The 20,592-nt window shown below is 47.6% G+C and overlaps 1 protein-coding gene across 2 annotated transcripts; it reads left to right on the forward strand.

Moving 5' to 3' along the window:
- Nucleotides 1-25: 25 nt before the first annotated feature.
- RNF166 (ring finger protein 166) lies at nt 26-20,587 on the forward strand. Of its 2 annotated transcripts, XM_083165733.1 has the most exons (6): nt 28-268; nt 13,356-13,512; nt 13,888-14,000; nt 14,826-14,940; nt 16,674-16,781; nt 18,063-20,587. In XM_083165733.1, exons 1-6 carry the CDS (start codon nt 102-104, stop codon nt 18,126-18,128), a joined length of 726 nt encoding a protein of 241 aa, XP_083021859.1. In that variant the 5' UTR covers nt 28-101; the 3' UTR covers nt 18,129-20,587. The 2 variants fall into 2 exon arrangements, with proteins under 2 accessions (XP_083021860.1, XP_083021859.1); XM_083165734.1 differs by lacking the exon at nt 16,674-16,781 and having other exon boundaries at nt 26-268.
- Nucleotides 20,588-20,592: the final 5 nt, after the last annotated feature.

A 20,592-nucleotide genomic window follows, 5' to 3' on the forward strand; every position in this document is an offset into this window, starting at 1 on the left:
GACGCGTGTCGCTCAGGTGACGTCAGCAGGCGCGGCTGCGATGACGCGCAGTGTTTATGTCCCGCTGCAGCCGCTGAGGTGACGGTGCCGCCGCCGCCACCATGGCGATGTTCCGGAGCCTGGTGTCCTCGTCCCAGCACCGGCAGCACCATTCCCACCAGAACCCTGCCGCCCCGTCCTCCGCCGACAGCCTGGAAACCCAGTACGGCTGCCCCATCTGCCTGGAGGTGTACCACAAGCCCGTGGCCATCGGCAGCTGCGGACACACGTGAGTCACTGACTGGGGGCACTGAAGTGTGGGGGTGAAGGAGGGGCACTAACCCCGGATTCAGCATTCTGGGAGCCGTCTGGGTCTATGTCCAGCTGCTCCGCATCCCTCCCCGGGCCTCCTAGTGTCCTCACTGCTCTGTGTCCATGTGCCCCCCACCGCAGAGTCTCCTAATCCCCAGCCGCACCTCATAGTGGCCTTACTGGTCTGCGTCCAAGTGCCCCCACACCCTTTTACTTACTGACACAGCCCAGACTCTCCTCATCCCCAGCTAGACCCTATAGTGGCCTCACTGGTCTACGCTCAGGTGCTCCCCTTCCTTACTGACACAGCCCAGGTTGTCCCCATTCCAGCCCTTAGTGGCCTCACTGGTCTAAGCCCAGGTGTTCCCCTTCCTTACTGACACCGCTCAGGCTGTCCCCATTCCAGACCTTAGTGGCCTCACTGGTCTAAGCCCAGGTGTTCCCCTTCCTTACTGACACAGCCCAGAGTATCCCATGGTGGCCTTACTGGTCCACAACCAGGTGCTCCCCCACTCTTTACTGACACAGGCCACCAGGCTGTCTTCATCACAGACCTTAGTGGCCTCACTGATGTATATCCAGGTGCTCTCCTTCCTTACTGACACAGCCCAGGCTGTCCTTATTCCAGACCTTTGTGGCCTCACTGGTCTAAGCCCAGGTGTTCCCCTTCCTTACTGAAACCGCTCAAGCTGTCCCCATTCCAGAGCTTGGTGGTCTCACTGGTTTAAACCCAAGTGTTTCCCTTCCTTATTGACACAGCCCAGAGTGTCCCTATCCCAGCTACATGGCGGCCTTACTGGTGTATGTCCAGGTGTTCCCCTTCCTTACTGACACAGCCCAGAGTGTCCCTATCCCAGCTCCATGGTGGCCTTACTGGTCCACACCCAGGTGCTCCCAATCCTTACTGACACAGGCCAGGCTGTCCTCATCAGACCTTGGTGGCCTCACTTGTGTATGTCCAGTTGTTCCCCTTCCTTACTGACACAGCCCAGAGTCTCCTCATCCCAGACCCATGGTGGCCTCACTGGTCTATGCCCAGGTTCTCCCCTTCCTTACTGACACAGGCCAGGCTGTCCTCATCAGACCTTGGTGGCCTCACTGGTCTATGCCCAGGTGCTCCCCTTCCTTACGGACACAGCCCAGATTGTCCCCATCCCAGACCATGGTGACCTCCTCAATGGTGTGTGTCTAGTTCCTCTCCTCCTCTTACTTTCTGACACAGCCCATAGTGTCCCCATCCCAGACCAATGGTGGCCTCACTGGTGTATGTCCAGGTGGTCCCCTTTGTTGCTAAAACAGCCAGAGTCTACCCATCTCTGGCCAAGACCTATGGGGACCTCACTGGTCTATGTCAAGTTGTTCTCCCTTCCTTACTACAGACCACAGTGTCCCCAAGGTGATATTTTCCCTTTCCTTACTGGCACAGCCCAGAGTTCCCCATCCCCATAGTGACCTCAGTGGTCTATGTCCAGGTGCACCCCTTCCTTACGGACACAGCACAGAGTCTACCCATTCCTAGCAATGCCTCATAGTGATCTCACTGGTCTAGGTCAAGGTGCTCCCCCTGCCTTTCCTTACTGATATAGCCCAGAGTCTTCACATCCCTAGAAAGGCCCCATAGTGACCTTACTAGTCTATGTCCAGGTGCTACTCATCACCTTGTGTGGTAACCCATACATTTAAAGCAGCAATACGCATTCATGCCTGCAATGTGCAAACTTATCACATAAGTGTGATACTTTCCCTGAGCCCAGATACTCTGTGATCCCTGCCAGGGCCTCACATGAATACTATTGGTCTTATTCCATTTAATGCAGCTACTCTCCCATCCTTACTGATGTAGTCTATCCCTTCCGCTTAACCCAGAGACTTCCCCTCCCTAGCCAGGACTCTATAGTTATACTAACTTCTGTCCATGTACTAGCAAGCACTCCACCCAACGGAGCATCATTTGATCCCATTATCAACCAGGTGGTCGTTGTATTACGGTATTGAATAATGGCGTTATTTTCCGATTTTATAATCACAAACATTTGTAGCCCTGGAGGGAGATGAATTAAAACTTCTAAGGAGGATAGGCGGAGAAGTTGTCATAGAAACCAATCAAGTTCTAGGAATTAATTTTATAGAGTGTATTAAATGAACGATAAAAATGTGAAAAGCTCATGTCAACCTTACATATATACAATTTTGTTTTCAAGCATCAACTTTAGTTTGTTGACGGAGCTGTTTTATAGACTGGAACAACGTACATATTGTACATTCATTCATGGGTATTAGTTTGGCCAACCAATGATAGATGACCATTACAAACATATCTGGATTATATACTAGTGGTTCTCAAACTCCGTCCTCGGGTCCCCGTGCAGTTCACATTTTCCAGGTCAACCAGCAGGTGCACAGGTGCATTCATTACTCGCTGATATTTTAAAAGATCCACATGTGGCACTAATTATTTCACTTCTGATTCTGTGAGGAGACCTGCAAAATATGCACTGCGTGGGGTTCTCAGGGCCGAGTTTGAGAACCTGTGATATATACAGTGTATTAAGGTACATTTTAAAAGAAAAATATTATATTATACACTCTCAGGCTTCTATTTTGTATAAGTAAAATGGCCCGTACCCTGAACTTTCATACACGGGCGCTCTTCACACCGTCGTAAGGGGCTGCGCCCCCTTAATTTGTGAACGTTTGTATATGAGAAATATGGTTAGAATTGTATGAAAGATGCCCTGTATTGCAACTTAGGTGTCCGCGAATCGCGGGAGGGGGGGTCGCGGAGGGTGCCGCGAATTGCAGGAGGGGGGGTCGCGGGGGGTGCCGCGAATTGCAGGAGGGGGGGTTGTGGGGGGGTGGATGCTGCGAATCGCGGGAGGGGAGGGATTGCAGAGAATCGCGGGAGGGGGGTCGCGGGGTGGGTTGCCGCAAATCGCGGGAGGGGGGTTACGGGGGCGGGGGTTGCGGCGAATCATGGTAGGGGGGGTGTGCCGTGAATCACGGGAGGGGGGTCACGGGGTGGGGTGCCGAGAATCGCGGGGGGGTGTGTGTGTGCCGTGAATCGCGGGAGTGGGGGGTGGGGCGGGGGTGACGCGAATCGCCACAAGAAAAAATCAACACAGAAAGGTCAACACATGTAAATGTTGACATAAGTGTGGCACTTCATTGGTGTCCATGTCGACACATGAGAATGAATATGAAAACATTCAAAAAATGAAAAAAAAAACTTCAAAAACTCATGTCAACCTTTTTCATTGTCGACCATAGCCATGTCAGTGTTTTCCATGTGCAATTTAATTCTGGAGCTGCCGCGAATCGCGGGGGGGGTGCCGCGAATTGCGGGAGGGGGGGTTACGGGGCGGGGGTTGCGGCGAATCATGGGAGGGGGGGTCGTGGGGGTGTGCTGTGAATCACGGGAGGGGGGGTCACGGGGTGGGGTGCCGAGAATCGCGGGGGAGGTGTGTGTGTGTGTGTGTGCCGTGAATCGCGGGAGTGGGGGTTGTGGGGGGGGGGGGGTGTGACGCAAATCGCCACAAGAAAAAATCAACACAGAAAGGTCAACACATGTAAATGTTGACATAAGTGTGGCACTTCATTGGTGTCCATGTCGACACATGAGAATGAATATGAAAATATTCAAAAAATGAAAAAAAAAAACTTCAAAAACTCATGTCAACCTTTTTCATTGTCGACCATAGCCATGTCAGTGTTTTCCATGTGCAATTTAATTCTGGAGCTGCCGCGAATCACGGGGGGTGCCGCGAATTGCGGGAGGGGGGGTCGCGGGGTTGGGTGCCGCGAATCGCGGGAGGGCGGGGTTCACAGGGGTTCCGGTGGGGGGTTGCCGCGAATTGCGGGAGGTGGGGGGTGCCGCGAATCGCGGGAGGGGGGGTTGTGACGCGAATCGCCACAAGAAAAAATCAACACAGAAAGGTCAACACATGTAAATGTTGACATAAGTGTGCCACTTCATTGGTGTCCATGTTGACACATGACAATGAATATGAAAACATTCAAAAAATGAAATAAATCTTCAAAAACTCATGTCAACCTTTTTCATTGTCGACCATAGCCGTGCCAGTGTTTTGCATGTGCCATTTAATCCTGGGGCTGCCGCGAATCGCGGGGGGTGCCGCGATTTGCGGGAGGGGAGGGGTTGCGGGGGGTGGGTGCCGCGAATCGCGGGAGAGCGGGGTTCATGGGGTTTCCGGTGGGGGGTTGCCACGAATTGCGGGAGGGGGGGGGTCGCGGGGGGGTGCCGCGAATCGCCGGAGGGGGGGTTGCGGGGGGTGTGACGCGAATCGCCACAAGAAAAAAATCAACACAGAAAGGTCAACACATGTAAATGTTGACATAAGTGTGGCACTTCATTGGTGTCCATGTCGACACATGAGAATGAATATGAAAATATTCAAAAAATGACAAAAACTCATGTCAACCTTTTTCATTGTCGACCATAGCCATGTCAGTGTTTTCCATGTGCAATTTAATTCTGGAGCTGCCGCGAATCACAGGGGGGTGCCGCGAATTGCGGGAGGGGGGGTCGCGGGGGTGGGTGCCGCGAATCGCGGGAGGGCGGGGTTCACAGGGGTTCCGGTGGGGGGTTGCCGCGAATTGCGGGAGGTAGGGGGTCACGGGGGTGCCGCGAATCGCGGGAGGGGGGGTTGCGGGGGGGGTGACGCGAATCGCCACAAGAAAAAATCAACACAGAAAGGTCAACACATGTAAATGTTGACATAAGTGTGCCACTTCATTGGTGTCCATGTCGACACATGACAATGAATATGAAAAAATTAAAAATAAATCTTCAAAAACTCATGTCAACCTTTTTCATTGTCGACCATAGCCATGTCAGTGTTTTGCATGTGCCATTTAATCCTGGGGCTGCTGCGAATTGCGGGGGGGGGGGTGTGCCGCGAATCGCGGGAGGGGGGTCGCAGGGGGGGTGCCGCCAATCGTGCAAGGGGGGGTCGCGGGGGGTTCTTTTTGCCGCGAATCGCGGGAGGGAGGTCGCGGGGGGGTGTTTTTTCCGCGAATCGGGGGGGGGGTCACGGGGGAGGGTTTGCCGCGATTCGCGGGAGGGGGGGGTCACGGGGTGGTGGTTATGCCGCGAATTGCGGGAGGGGTCGTGGGGGGGGGGTTCTTTTTGCAGCGAATCACGGGAGGGGGGGTCGCGGGGGTGTTTTTGCTGCGAATCGCGGTAGGGGGGGTCGCGGGGGAGCGGGTGTTTTTGCCGCGAATCGCGGGAGGGGGGGGGGGGCGCGGGGGGGGAGGTTTTGCCGAAAATCGCGGGAGAGGGGCGCTCACCTGGTGGCTGTGGAGTAGCAGTGCTGGGCAACATGGGAAGGCAGTGGGTGTCTGGCACTGTCTGTGGGCTCACTGGGCTGGTTCTCTGTCACATACCTCCCAACATGACACTCTCCAGGAGGGACACAATGCTCTGTTTCTAGACTTCCCCTTAATGTATGATTGCCATCACCTGTTTTAAACAGGTTAATTTCTCAGAAAGGTGTTCAGCACAGATGAAGGCAATCACACATTAAGAGGAAAGTCCAGGAACAGAGCGTTATAGACACAGACACCCACTTTGAGTGACAGATGTAGCCAAATATATAGGAGATGTATTTTGACATAATGAACTTAGACCTGCAGATCTCATTACCTGTAATTAATCTCCTTTCCACCAGTAACCCGATTTAACACTGGGTCTGTTGATCATGCTGATAGGTTTTATTCACAGCCTGTTTCTCATCTGTAATCGTCATGGATGCAATTTCTTTGCTTAGATGGTTTTCTCTTTTTAAATTATTATTTTTTTTTTTTTAAGATGTTTTAATTATAAAAAAATGTACCCAAAAATTAAGGTTTTTACCTACTTACAAACTTTCATAGCCCCAACCTTTTTTGTCCTTTTGCATACAATCTACTGCATGAGATCACAGCCAAGGCCCCACCTGGCTTGTCTGTGATTTGACAGATCTCTCCCGCTGACGGAGTGACTCCAAGGCTCCAGTACAAATTGCACGGTACCGCGCATTGCAATTGGACACTTTTCAAGCGATTGATCACTGCAGTCGCATGAAGTGACCAAATGGCATGTAATACCGGCCTAGTGTATGGGCACCTTAAGAGCAGACTACATGTGCCAAGTGGGTCTTATCTGCCATCACTTTCTATGTATCTTACATATGTATGATCAATATTAACATAGCAGGGATTGGGATGGGGCGATTCAATACTGAAGGGGGCAAGTCTGTTATTTCTGGGCTTTAGCTCCTTTCTAAAGTGCCCGGGAGCTATTTGGTTGTTTCCGGAACCAGCAACTCGTGTCTGCACTTATCATGGATTTCTGCTTGTGCCCTATTGGCTGCATGCCTAAGGTCAACACAAGCATAAGGGCGACAGTCAAAAAGGTCGACATGGTTTTCCACTATTTTTTTTTTTTCTTTAATTATGAATGTTGATACAGCGAGATGGACACCGATAGAGTGCACCCCGCCCCCATGGTCAACCTAATGTTTGTGTTGACCTTAGGCATGTCAACCATCAGCTGTCGACCTTAAGTGTCAACCTAATGACTGTATACCTTTTCTAGTGTTCATTCTAGCCCCCGCTATCTTTGAAAACCCATGCAGTTCCTCTTCCCTGCCTGGGGTGTCTCTGTCTGCTGTAGTGCTTCTAGCACAGTGTGGTCTGTATATCAGCACTGATATGCAAACCAGACCTGTGCTAGAAACACTACAGCAGACAGCGACACCCCAGGCAGGGAAGATGAACTGCATGGGTTTTCAAAGATAGCGGGGGCTAGAATGAACACTACCTTTTCTGATATAGAGCTATCCCAGCAAAGTGCAGGTTAGGTCTAGGCAGCAGGGAATGGGGGTTGTTTAACCATAAGTGGGGTTGGTTAGGGTCAGGCTGAGGGGGTGGTGGGTGGGTTAGGTTCTCTTGCAAAGCCCCTGTCTGGATTCTGTACATCCGGATGCCGGTCGCGGCCTTTTGACCGCGATCATCTCCACCACTAGGATATGGTATGTAACCCCCTCAGAGGTGCCGTAGACCACATTCTAATTAAACTGAAACTGTCTGTCCCCACCGGGTGCAGAGCACGGCTGTGCTGTAATCTAGACTGTTCGTACTGTATTGTATTCTACAGAGGCTTCGCGTCTGCATCTCAAAACCAAGAGTTATGAATCTTAATTAAGCGCGTGGAGAACAAGTCTATATTTTCTCATCAATATTTGATGCTTTGGAAGATTAAGAAGCTGTTGTGCATTGTATGGCTGTGGTATGGATTTGTGTAGCTGCCTTCGGGCATGCAACTCTATTAGTTCAATTCTGTTTGGTTTAATACCTGTCGCTCTTTATTTCGGAGTCTCCTCATTTATACATAGACTCTGAACGGTATTCTAATTCAGCAGAAGTGATTTCAGGAAATTGCCCTGGGTTCTGCGGTAAATGATGTTTTCCTTAGTTATGTTACAGCAAAGCATTTATGGTGAGACATTATTACAGCGCTCAATTGTGTAGAGCACCTTTTGTAGTTAGTTTGGATTGATTGAGACACACTATGAACCTGTTAGTTTGTGCATAATGACTGTTATGTAACTAGGGCAGGTTTATTAAGCTGCGTGAAGTGGTACTTTATCACCGACCAATCGGCAATTAATTGTCAAGTTACAGGCTGGGTTTGAAAAATGACAGGAGCTGATTGGCTGCTGCGTTTTTAACAGCCACGTTATACCTTCACAAGGCTTAATATATCTGCCCCCCTTGTAACCGAAACTAAAGTTACATGTGCATCATTTCCTCTGTTTTATACTGTATTGTTTGTATATAATGCGAATACTTAGGTGAGCGATATGTTTTGGGCTATATGTTTATGACCTTTATTAAAGGTGCTTAACCTCATATGTGCTTGCCACCTAGGCATGCCGTGTGCAGACAGTCAGTTACGGTCTTTCTGATGACGTTCTGAGCACACTTAAGGTGAAGTTTGTCTGCGCTGCCACATGTGTTTTGTCCCCGCCATGCATTAGGCGGATTTCACACTCACAAGATTCTGTCAGGGGATTACTACACTTGTGTAAGGTTTATAGACGGTATTACAGGGGGATTGGGGTATTACACGTGTGAGACAGACCGTGTCCCATAATCTCTGTCAAAGATGTGCTGCAGTAAAATCATTATTTCTTTTTCCCTAATATCTTATACAGTTGATAGTTTTTTAAAATTCAGGTTGAGTCTCCCAAATCCAAAAATCAGATCTCCAAATATTTTTTGCTTGTGACACCTCTGCTTACTGTTGGTTCATGCACAAAATTATTTGAGCTATAGCGATCTATAGATAGAGAGCGAGAGATACCTTTAGGCTGCATGTGTGTATAAGGTGCGTTTGAAACATAAAAAAAAAAAAAATGCAATTTGTGTATAGCTAAGGGTCCGTCCCCCAAGAGATCTCATTCCAAAATACTTCAGGTCCTAGGAGAATTAAGGAGGTATTCAATTACCAGCATCACAATATTTTTTTTCTCTTTCGTCCATCCTGGTGACAAAGCTTGACCTTGGGATGTAGTAGGGTCCAGAGGAGCCAGGAACCTATGCGAACATCTTTGAGAGGCAGGCCCCTCCCTTCTGCATCCCAGCATTCCCCAGTTTGTTTTAGGTGCCCACCGGAGTGGGTGCTACGCTGACAGGCTGCAGCCATTCTTTTAGAGTAGCTAGGGTTTGTTTTTTTATTAATATTTTACCTAGTTAGTGGCAGGTGCAGTGTGAGACTTCCAGAGGAAGTTTATTCACACTGACAGCGCAGCAGAGGCTGACAGAAGCACGTGCTGTCAGCTCTCTGTGTGCGGAGAGACGCTGTCTGGTCTCTCTGCGCAGCGCTTTGACCCCCATAGAGGGTTTCTTGGACCCTGGAGAGCGTCCGGATCCGGCTCTCCGTTTAGGGGGGGGGGGAATCTTGGGAGACGGAGTACACCCCCGCTATGGCGCCGCCATTTTGATGAGTTTACAGGCAGAAATCCATTATGGAATCGATGCCTGTTTCAGTCGCTGCTGGGCACTTCCAAGTGATCCCTTTCTGAGGGGAGTCACTGGAAGGGAGAGGAAATGTTTGGTGGGAGCAGCTGTAAGGGGGATGGTGCCAAAACGGCTTCCCTCCCCACTGAAGCAGAGACTTGGTCTCTTCCCACACTCTGTTCTGGCGCTCTTTTCCCCACACTGTGCGGTGGATATTCAAGATGCATATATGCATGTGCCGATTTGCGCAGAACATCAATCTTTGCTTCGTTTTGCCATAGGCGACATTCATTTACAGTTCCAGACCCTCCCATTCGGGTTGGCTACGGCGCCAAGAGTATTCACGAAAGTGATGGCGGTTTTAGCATCGGCACTCAGGTTGTAAGGTATTGTAATCATTCCTTATTTGGATGACTTGCTGTTCAAGGCAGTCAGCGGAGCAGTTGCAGGAAAATCTGACTGTAGCAACAAAATTCCTACGAGACCATGGGTGCATTTTAAATCTTCCAAAGTCTTACTTGGTTCCCACCCAGAGACTGCAGTTCCTGGGGGTAGTTCTGGACACCCATCTTCATCGAGTATTTCTTCTAGAAACAATGGCCAGAGATATTCGGTTGTTGGTGCTTGCCATTCTTCAGTCACCAAATCCATCAGTGTGGAAGTGTATGAAGCTTTCTGGGCAAAATGGTAGCAACTTTCGAAACTCTTCAGTATGGGAGGTTTCATTCCAGAATTTTCCAATGGAACATTCTCTCCACTTGGTCGGGAAATCCAAAGACCATGAAACAGGAAACTCTGATTCTGTCTCAGGAAGCGAGGGATTCGCTGAGCTGGTGGACGGATCTCGAGACTCTACAGCTGGGTTGCTCTCTTCAAACCTGGGAGTGGTTGGTAGTCACAACCGATGCCAGTCTCAGAGGTTGGGGAGCTGTTGCACTGCATCACAGGTTGCAGGGATTGTGGACCAGAGAAGAATCTGTTCTACCGATCAATATATTGGAGCTTCGAGCAGTTTGGAGGACACTTCAGCAGCTTGGAGAGCTTCTGAAGGGGTCTCAATTACGGATACAGACGGACAATGCAACGGCCGTGGCATATTTCAACCATCATGGAGGCATTCGCAGCAGGATGGCGATGGAGGACACTTCAGCAGCTTGGAGAGCTTCTGAAGGGGTCTCAATTACGGATACAGACGGACAATGCAACGGCCGTGGCATATTTCAACCATCATGGAGGCATTCGCAGCAGGATGGCGATGGAAGAGTTATCTCGTATTTTTCAATGGGCGGAATTGAATATTCCAGCCTTGTCAGCGGTGTTTATTCCGGGGATCCGGAATGCGGAAGCAGATTTTCTCAGCAGGTCGTATCTGCTGGAAGGAGAAATGGCCTTACACCCAAGTGTTCCAATAGATTGTATCCCTTTAGGGACTCCCAGAAGTGGATTTGATGGCCTCCAGACACATTTGTCAAGTGCCCAAGTTCTGCTCCGGACCAGGTTTCGAGAGCGTGGGCGGTGGATGTCATGACGGTTCTGTGGTGTTTCCACCTTGCATAGGTTTCCCATGATCGCTCGGGTTCTCAAGAGGGCGAGGTTGCAATGTTCAGGAGGGATCTTGATTGCTCCGGATTGGCCAAGAAGGTCTGGGTATTCGGTCATTCTGAGTTTGTCAACAGCGTCGTGGCCTCTTCCTCGATGACCGGACCTGCTCACACAAGGTCCATTCCTACACCAATTTGATTGTCTCAATTTGATGGCCTGGCTTTTGAGACCACCTTGTTGAAGAAGAATGGTTATTCAGACTATGCTCAATGCTCGCAAGCCTGTATCGGTAGCAAATTGTCATAGAGTTTGGAAAACCTATATCTGTTGGTGTGAGAGATGGAGGGGTCACATCTCGATTTATAGTGAGTAGGCTTCTGGACTTTCTTCAGGATGGCTTTTCTGCGGGTTTGAGCCTTCAATCTTTTGAAAGTACAGCTGTCTGCCTTGTCTATTTTTTTCCAAAAGAGAGTAGCTTTTGTTGCCGGAGGTTCAGACTTTTCTCCAGGGAGCTAATACGTTTGAAGCCTCCGTACAGGCAGCCGGTGGCACCGTGGTATTTATCACTTGTGCTGTCTGTTCTTCAGAGACCTCCTTTTGAACCCTTACGGTGGGCTGACCTAAAATTTCTTTCTTGGAAACTGTTTTTTCTTATGGCAATCGCTTCGGTGAGAAGAGTGTCTGAATTTGCGGGCTTTATCTTGTAAGGTTCCTTTTCTTGTGTTTCATGACGACAGGGCCGTCTTGAGGACGGTACCAACGTTTTTACCAAAGGTTGTGTCAAATTTTTGAACCAGGATATTGTGCTCCCCTTTTTCTGTCCTCCACAGGAGGCAAGAAATAGGGACAAATTTAAGAAATTGGATGTGGTTCGCGTGTTGCGCATTTATGTGGACAGGGTGAAGGAGTTTCGCAAAAAAGATTTGTTATGTGTACTTTATGATGTACAGAAGAGAGGCTGGCCAACTTCTAAGCAGACCATCACTATGGACGGTTATTGCCTTTGCCTACACTTAAGTATGCAGATCGGTTCCCTCCAGGATCAATGCCCATACCACGAGGTAAGTGTATACCGTTTCATGTTAAATTATCATGTTATATGGTTATGGTTGATTGTGCATATTAATATGTTCAGGCGTTGTACTGAGTAATGTATCCTAGTGTGCCTTAGAAGTTGAACTGAGGAATGCTGGGATGCAGAAGGGAGGAGCCTGCCTTTCAAAGATGTTAGCATAGGTGCCTGGCTCCTCTGGACCCTACATCCCAAGGTCAAGCTGTGTCACCAGGATGGACTCAGAGAAAGGGATTCGAAGTTCTTACAAAAATCCCCATTTTTTTTTTTTTTTCCAGGCAATTGTATTAGGAGTAGCAAATTCCCACTAGCTTTTGGCCATTTTGTTTTACCTGCCTGAGGCTGCCAAAACCATCTACAATTAGCGGTGGCACGCAGTAGCTTTTTGGGGCTAGTTGGATAGCCCAGGTGCAAATCCATTAGCCACGAGAAAATATTGTGGCTAATTGGATACTGCCACCTGTAATGTATACTTCAATGTATTCTGCAATTTGTCTTTCATAACATAGCCACGCAGCACGCTGTGCCATCAAAGCATACTGACCACTATACCCATTCACAACACACTGTCCCTGATACCTACGTCCCCTGAACACTGGCCATGCTTCACTAGCAGCCTGCATTGTTCTGCTCTCCTCTCCTTTCCGGTACAATAGAACAGGTGCAATGCGATACATGCTTCCGAGCACATCACATCACACAACACAAAACGTATGTGCTGCACATACTGTTTGTACTAGCTTGCATCTCAATGCATTGCCAAACGTATGTGGCTAGTGCAAATTGCATACAATATTTGTCCCGTGTATGGGCACCTTTACTCTCTCGTTATATCCATGATGGAATATGCTGCGCTATAGATGAGAAACTGTATATATAAATAAAATAAATGAGATGTATGAATTTGGGCAGAGACAATAAACCATTCTCTCAGAAAGGAGATAACCTGCCTGCGAGGTGGGTGGCCGCTGCCCACATCTTAAATCCCCACCGACCTCTGTAAACCCTGAGTGCCCCGGGCTGTGATGACTAAATTGATGTTCTCCTATGCATGCCAAGCCCACCTGATGATGCCAGTGTTAATATCAATTTCCATCCATCTCATTTCATACCCTTTCTCCGCATCTACCAGATAGAAGATCTGACACTGGTGGTGTAGTAACCTTAGTACCCGATCCCTAATGCTACAACCCTGAAGTGCAGACTGGATGGGCCGTTCTCTGTTTCTATATGACGTCTTATGGCTTTCTAGGTTTGCACAGCATCATGGGGAAGTGTAGAACCACAAGAGCTGAAATGCTGATGGGTGTAATCCTATATAATTATGTCTGTGACTGCCTTCTGTATCTTCCTCTGTGCCGGTTACATCACGGTCCTCCGTGTTGCCTTCAGGAAACTGCTACCTAACCCGGGGATGCTTCTCTTGCAGGTTTTGCGGTGAATGTTTGCAGCCATGTCTTCAAGTCCCTTCGCCCCTCTGCCCACTCTGTCGTATGCCGTTTGATCCAAAGAAAGTGGAGAAAGCCTCCAATGTAGACAAACAGCTCTCTTCATATAAAGCCCCGTGCAGAGGATGCAGCAAGAAGGTAAATCTTGTAGCCCGCTCAGTTACCATGGTGCATGGCCTGGATTATGATGATCAGGACTTGGTGTTCTCTTCAGCGATGCAGTACCGAGGCAGGCTTTGTGCAGGGGTCTGAATTGATATACATGAACATTTGGCCCAAGTTGCTTGACTGACATGTGGATAGAGGGGCAGCTCCGATCACTAATGCAGGAGGCATCTACTTATATCAGGCGCTTCCTTCGTTCTATTGTTTCTGTGTAAGGAGCAGTGAAAGCACCTCCAACCACATCTTAATCTCCCAGAGTGCCTCTGATGCGTATTTGATGTACTGCCTCACCTAGTCTATACAGAGGTTATACTAGACATCAAGAGCCTTTCTCGTTGTTCTCTGCAGGTGACCCTCGCAAAGATGAGATCCCACATTTCTTCATGTGCCAAGGTCCAAGAACAGATGGCCAACTGTCCAAAGTTTGTTCCTGTAGTCCCAACGTCTCAACCTATTCCCAGGTACAGGTACAGATTATTGTATTCGTAGAGTATAAGCTCTAATAACACAAATCTATAGGTTGTCTACAGTGTAAAGGCATGGGGTTACAGTGCGTGTTTTTATTTTATATTCTATTTGCACATTTACTTTTAGCAGTTTAGTTTGTGAATCCCTGCCTGAAGTCCTAGAACTTCAGCTATTAGCTTTTTGTCCCATGTCAGCGCCCCTCATTTATCGCTCTGCTTTAACACAATAGGTAGACTTATTTCTGATTGTACAGTGTGTTTCACATGGTTCAGAGACTCTTGGGTAAATAGCCTAGGACAGACCTGGCTAACTAATGGTTCTGCAGCTGTTGTGGAACTACATTTCCCAGCATGCACTGCCAGAGTTTTAGCATTCTTTAATAACAGACCTAAGACCTAACTTGCTGGGACTTGTAGTTTCACAACAGCTGGAGAGACACAGGTTGGCCAGGTAGTCAAGAGAGTTAATTGATTTTTGGCCTCTTGCTTTTAAGAAGCAACGATTTTAAATAACAGAAACCAGGATTTGCCCTTTTTTTTATTATTATTTGCACTAAATCCAGATGCTCAGTCAATGACCGGAGGATTAAATTTACCTCTTTGTGTTAAACTTCTGTAGTTGATTGAGTAGAAAATATATCAAGTCCTGTCTACATACATGTACATTGTGACCCATGGTACTGGTGCTTTTCATTAGACAGATCTCTGCTCCCTGATGCTTATTGGGCCTCCTGGTGATGTAGGGGTTATGTTTGCACGATATAGCACAGCGGCTACACCCCTTGGTGCTTTATTCCCTTTTTTTTGTTTCTTCACCAGTAATATTCCAAACCGTTCCACCTTTGTGTGTCCATACTGCGGAGCCCGCAACCTGGACCAGCAGGAGCTGGTGAAACATTGCATGGAGAATCATAGAAGTGACCCTAACAAAGTGGTATGTCTGAAAGCTCTGCGCTGTGATAGAGGCGTAAGGGGTGGGCGCAGGGGCGAGATTGCAATATTCCGTTACTTTGTAACCCATTGCTTTAAATTAGCTAGAGAAAGTAGTCCATCCCAAATACTGAAATACGATTTCTAGAGGAGAATGTAGCCTACACAATGGAAACTTCCTACTGTGTGATAACAAATAGTAAACAGATCAAAAAATAGGGCTGTGTAGAAAAACCAACAAGTCCAGTGTGAGATTGAGGTGCAGTGATTCCACGCTGTTACAATGGCAACTCACCCCCTTTATGCCTATAAACAATACTTCTGTTCACTATTCTCAGTGATATATACTAGTTACAAGCCGGTCAAAAAGACTCTTCTGCAATGTACTTTCACTTTTGAGCTGTGACCATTTTTACCCAACGAACTCCTCACTCCTAGCTCCAATCTGTCTTCACAGCTGTCCAGGATGTGGGGTGAATGATTATTATTTATTTCTAGCAAATCCGTAAGAAGGCCCTGCTCGCTAGCTCACAATATTTTTGTAGAGCGAAACCAAAAGACTCATCAATCACATCAATGCTCACAATGTCTGCAGACATCATCTGTCCTGTCTGCAGCAGGGCATGTAACTAGCTCAGCCCGCCCTGTCACCCGCCTCTGCCCAGCATCAGAGCAGGAGCATCAGAGCCGGAGCAGGAGCTTAAAGCTAACTTGGTGCGCCGTGGCTATTTCAAAACTTGCGCCAGATCGCAAGTCATTCGGAGCCCGGTCCGACAGCCAATCAGGAGTCATAGTTACATATGCCGCTCCTGATTGGCTCCCGAACAGCAAACTCCAATTGGCTTGCGATGTCGGCTGGGGTTGTGTTATAGCCGCACCGCGGCGGACATGCTCGCTTCTTGCTTCTGGCTCCTATACACTAAAGCCAGGGGGAGGAGTTGATGACCGCACAGCAAGCACACCCTGCCAGATTCTGCTTCCTCCACCCAAAGTCTCCAGGAAGCAGAATTTGGTCGCCATGGCGACCTGTGCCCAGGGTTTGTTGAGCCCTGATTTGCTGTGTTAACACGGGATACGGTCATATTGTCTACCAGGTCATTAGGTTGACTTTTTCATAAGGTCGACGGGGTCATTAGGTTGACATGGGGAAGGTGGACAGGCAAAAGGTCGACATGGGTTATTTGACTGTTTTATGAGTTGACATGTGCCGACAGGCGTCATTTCATGCCCTACCATCCACTAGGGCGTGGTGGGAGAATAAAATAGTGTGCCGAGCATAGCGAGGCACCGTGTCCGAAGCATAGCGAGCCATGCGAGGGGACGCGGTGCTATGTTGACTGTGTCGACACTTTAAAAAAAAGGAGGGGAAAAACCCCATGTTGACTTTTTTACTGTCGACCTAACCCATGTCGACCTTCAGTCAGGTCGACCTAATGCTTGTAGACCTAAATGCAGTCTGACGAATGATCCCGTTCCGTTAACACAATATGACAATATAAAGCCTGTATTAAATACATTTGTTGGCTACAGCAAATGGAAGCTTATAGAGTGCCACATATACCTCGTTTTTTGGTTTGTGATTTATCTATGCATCGTACAAAACTGGTCTGATATAATGAATTGATATTTGGTTCATGAAACTATTTTGAAACGCGATCTTCTATGTATATATATATGGATTATTGGCGGCTTTAGCTCCCGGACCGCTGGTGACACCTTTTGTGCTGTGACTCCTAGGTGTGCCCAATTTGTTCAGCAATGCCATGGGGGGATCCCAGCTATAAGAGTGCCAATTTCCTTCAGCATCTGCTCCACCGGCATAAATTCTCTTACGACACATTTGTGGTATGTATCTCGTTGTAGGGATGGAAATGTCAGTGTTTACCTTCCAGTCTGAGGCCCACAATGGGAGGGTTTAGGAAGGACATGTCAGCAATTTCTCTGGCCAGCAAGCACCAGGCAGTAACAGGAGGACATTAAATATCCTCCGTACTTACATCTTTGCAGTTGAAGTTGAATGCAAGTTCGTTTTGTGGAACCGTTGCTTGTCTTTTACTCTGCGCATGCTCCAGAGCCAAACCTACGCGTTTCAGTCGCATTTCCGTTTGCAAAATGGAAGAGCCCGTAAAGGAGGCAACGCATGGCGATTGCTATAGAGTTGCGCTGAAGCATAAATACGCATCCGGTATAGGTTGGTAGTGTTCCGTCCAGCACCCAGAACCTGCCATAACCTGTGCAGTTCCTCTTTTCTGCCTGGGGTGTCGCTCTTTGCTCTGGTTCTTCGAACACAATCTGGTCTGTATCTGTGCTACAAGCACCTATGCATAGAGCAGCACCCCAGGCAGGAAAGAGGAACTGCACAGGCTTTGGCAGATTCAGGGTGCTAGAATGCAAACCAAGGTTGGTGATAGGGTTAATTGATTATCGTCATGATAGTTATCAAACCGATAGGGTTTTGGTGCAACACGGAGATGCTTATCTCTGCCTACGTGAACATTTTAGTTACCTGCGTACAACATGGGAGTCATCACAGGCGACATGTATTCAGATCCAGATCATTGCTATTAAGGGCCTGATTCAGGTTGACTCACTAGGCAGCATATATTCGATGCCTGGCGAGCACCTTAACGCCGCCCCAACGATCGGCCGCATGCGGCTGTCGGCAGGAAAAATCATTCAATGGTCGCTCACCATCGTATGATTTCTCCTGCCTTCGATAGTAAGTCGGTCTAAACTAACTCTTATTGCAGCTGAATAGGGGGCGGGCACTGGAGTCATGTGACATCAGTCGTCCAGCCCACTTTGCGTTCCCAGGGGAACACCCAGAATTTTCATGGGGACAACTTCCTTGCCTCGGCAAGTGTGATACTCGCCAAAGGCGTTTGCACATTCACAAATTCGTGCATGCACAGGCCCTCCCCACCATGGGAACGGGTCTGAATTTGGACCGGGATGAATCGGGGGCCCCTAAATTAGTGGTTAGTGACTTTTTTACAAAAATGACAATTACGCCTGCTTCTAGCATCTCTATCACAGGATGATCCTCTTGCAGATCTTCCTTCACACATCCTTAATAAATACCTTGGTAAAGATAATCTCGGTTCTCTCTCTCTCTCTGTCTTTCAGGATTACAGCATCGATGAAGAAGCCGCGTTACAAGCCGCGCTCGCCCTGTCGCTGTCCGAGAACTGAAGACATTGTTTAGGCACACGTTTTCCCTTCTCGGTGTGGTCACCCACGGCCGAGGCTTGTACATTCCTACCGAAACTAGCTAATCACATTTCCTTTTCCCTCCCCCGCACCTTTTTTAGTTTACTAGATATTATTAGTAAGGTGGAATCTTTTAGGAATTGTAACATTTTTAAATTGTTGGGCCGGATTTTGCTTTCAGTGCAATCGAGAATACCCAGTTCATTTTTAGTTTATTTTTTTAAAGTATTTATTGAATCCTTCTAACTTTAATCAGGGAGTGCAGACACTTAATATTCACAAACCCGCACTGAGCTGAGGGAACGGCAGTCGAAATGGTGTATGAAGAACAATAGAGACAGAGAAAGACCGAACGCACGTGAAGAGACTGTAGGTCTCATGTAGATGGCTGGTGGCTAGCCTCAGACAAGGGCATGAAGGGAAGTTCATGGGTAAGTATTGGATGCTGAACATCCAGTCATTCCACAAAATGGCTGCCTTCGCTTTGTTTAAGGGTCAAGTAAGCTTCAGGGAATAAACCCACCAATAGGGAAATCTTCTGGAGTGGATTCAATGTGATGGTGGTGGGATTTGGTCTAGTTACTAATATAACCCTTCTTTAAGGCAGATTCTCTGTCCCACGAGGGGGCTGGCCATATGCCATACTGTCTACGGCCGCACACCACCAAAGCGTCTCATTCCATACATGAGTGGTTTGGCAGGTAGTCTTTCCAAACATAGGAAGTATGGGGCAAAGGCATAGACCATTTATCAGATCCAAAACTTCGCCAGTGGCTTATCCATCACGTAGATCGTGTGGGAGCTTTCTAGAAAAGAAAAACCTGAAGAGATAAATAACCTAGTAAGGAAACTTCCCACAGAAAGAAGAAAAGCTTTATTTCCTCCCAAAAAGTATTAATAAAATGTAGGTATACCAGTCTTAATGAGGGGGGATACATCCTTATTTGAAGGCTACATTTTATTGACACTCCCTTTTACATCATACTAAACTGTACCCATCATGGGCGTACATCTGAGGCAGCCATTTTCTGTAAATAAATATCCAGCCTATAAAAGAAGTTGCTGTTTGCGTCACGGAGTTCCCAGGCACAAAGTTCTTAGTGACGTGCTGTCTGGATATTTACCTCAGAATAGGTAACCACGGTGTGTAGGGGACGGGTAAAATGAATCTGCAATGTAATGCCTGCCCACTGCAAACCAGTTGGCAATTAATGGCAGATATTTAGGGCCAAGTGGGTGTGTTGCCCCGAGTAACCAATAATATTGGAGTTTTCATTTATCTAGTACATTCTATACAATGATCCGATATGACTGGATTAACATTTCTATTTTCCCTCCTCCTAAAGTTTGATGAACCTCCCCCATGTTTTCGCAGAGGCCGGCTGACCGCCCTCTGTGTTGTTGCACTGGTAGCGAGCTGGATGTAATTCAGCAACAGAAGGAATAGAGTTGGTTACAATGATAAATTCTGTGAAGCTTCCACCTTGAAGCAGCCACAGTACCACTACATCCGGACGGGTATTTCTGTACTTGGAACAAGCAAATTGCTAATATGTGCACTATTGCTCCTAGACGTGTGATGTCTTCACATTTCACCCCTCAAGCCCAGCTGCTGTGGTATTCTAAATGTTCTAAAACCCCTTTATGTACAGCACCCTGTCACTGATGGTTACGTATGTGGTACAGCTGCTGTCCACCATTTCTATCTGGGTGATCAGCTCACGGCCTGATTCTTGTGTGATGCACAACTGGGGCCCTCACTAGAGCACTGCAGGAGACCTCGGGTTAGTGTAAGTCGTTCTCGCTCAATGGAAAGTCCAATTCTTGCCAACTATTGTCACTGGACTTAATCCTACTGGAGAGTTTGTTCATGTTTAACGGTAAAAAGATCCGTCTGGTTACAGGCGGAATAAAGCTTTAAAAGTGGGTGGAACTTTAATTCTTCTTAAAAAAAAAAAAAATTGTAATTTAAAAAATGATATAATATAATTTTTATTTTTCGAAATTGACAACCGCCTACAAATGGCTCCCACAGAAATATTCTAGAACCCGTGCGGTGCTCTGTCTTCGTGGTCCCTGAACTCCTGCAGTGCTTTAGACCGTTGTTGCACAGAGGTTAAGGGTTGTCACTCACATTTTATACTGGCTTTTAAGGTTTTGGCATTTTTACTGTATTCGTGTTAAGCTTTGCTATTTTATAGTGTACAAAAATATGTAATATACATAAGGAAACGTCATCTTATTCATGATGCAATGTCTGTTTGTTCAGTAGCTATAATATTTTTTATGGAACATGGTCTCAGAAGAAATATTTTTGTTTTTCAGCCGTAGGATAGGTCCAAAATCTGGTACAGCTCACCGAGAGGTTCCGATTCCATTTCTGTCTGTCTTGTATGTTTTGTCTTTTATTTATTGTAATATTCTTTTTGGAGGGGGGGAGGGGGGG

The sequence above is a fragment of the Crinia signifera genome, chromosome 11 (genome assembly GCF_055691185.1).
Source record: "Crinia signifera chromosome 11, ASM5569118v1, whole genome shotgun sequence".
Lineage (NCBI taxonomy): Eukaryota > Metazoa > Chordata > Amphibia > Anura > Myobatrachidae > Crinia > Crinia signifera.

Coding starts and splice junctions, on each gene's coding strand:
- RNF166 (XM_083165733.1), top strand. CDS start 102: ATGGCGATGTTCCGGAGCCTGGTGTCCTCGTCCCAGCACCGGCAGCAC. Junction 14,941..16,673: donor GAAGTGACCCTAACAAAGTG/GTATGTCTGAAA, acceptor TGTGACTCCTAG/GTGTGCCCAATTTGTTCAGC. Junction 16,782..18,062: donor TCTCTTACGACACATTTGTG/GTATGTATCTCG, acceptor TCTGTCTTTCAG/GATTACAGCATCGATGAAGA.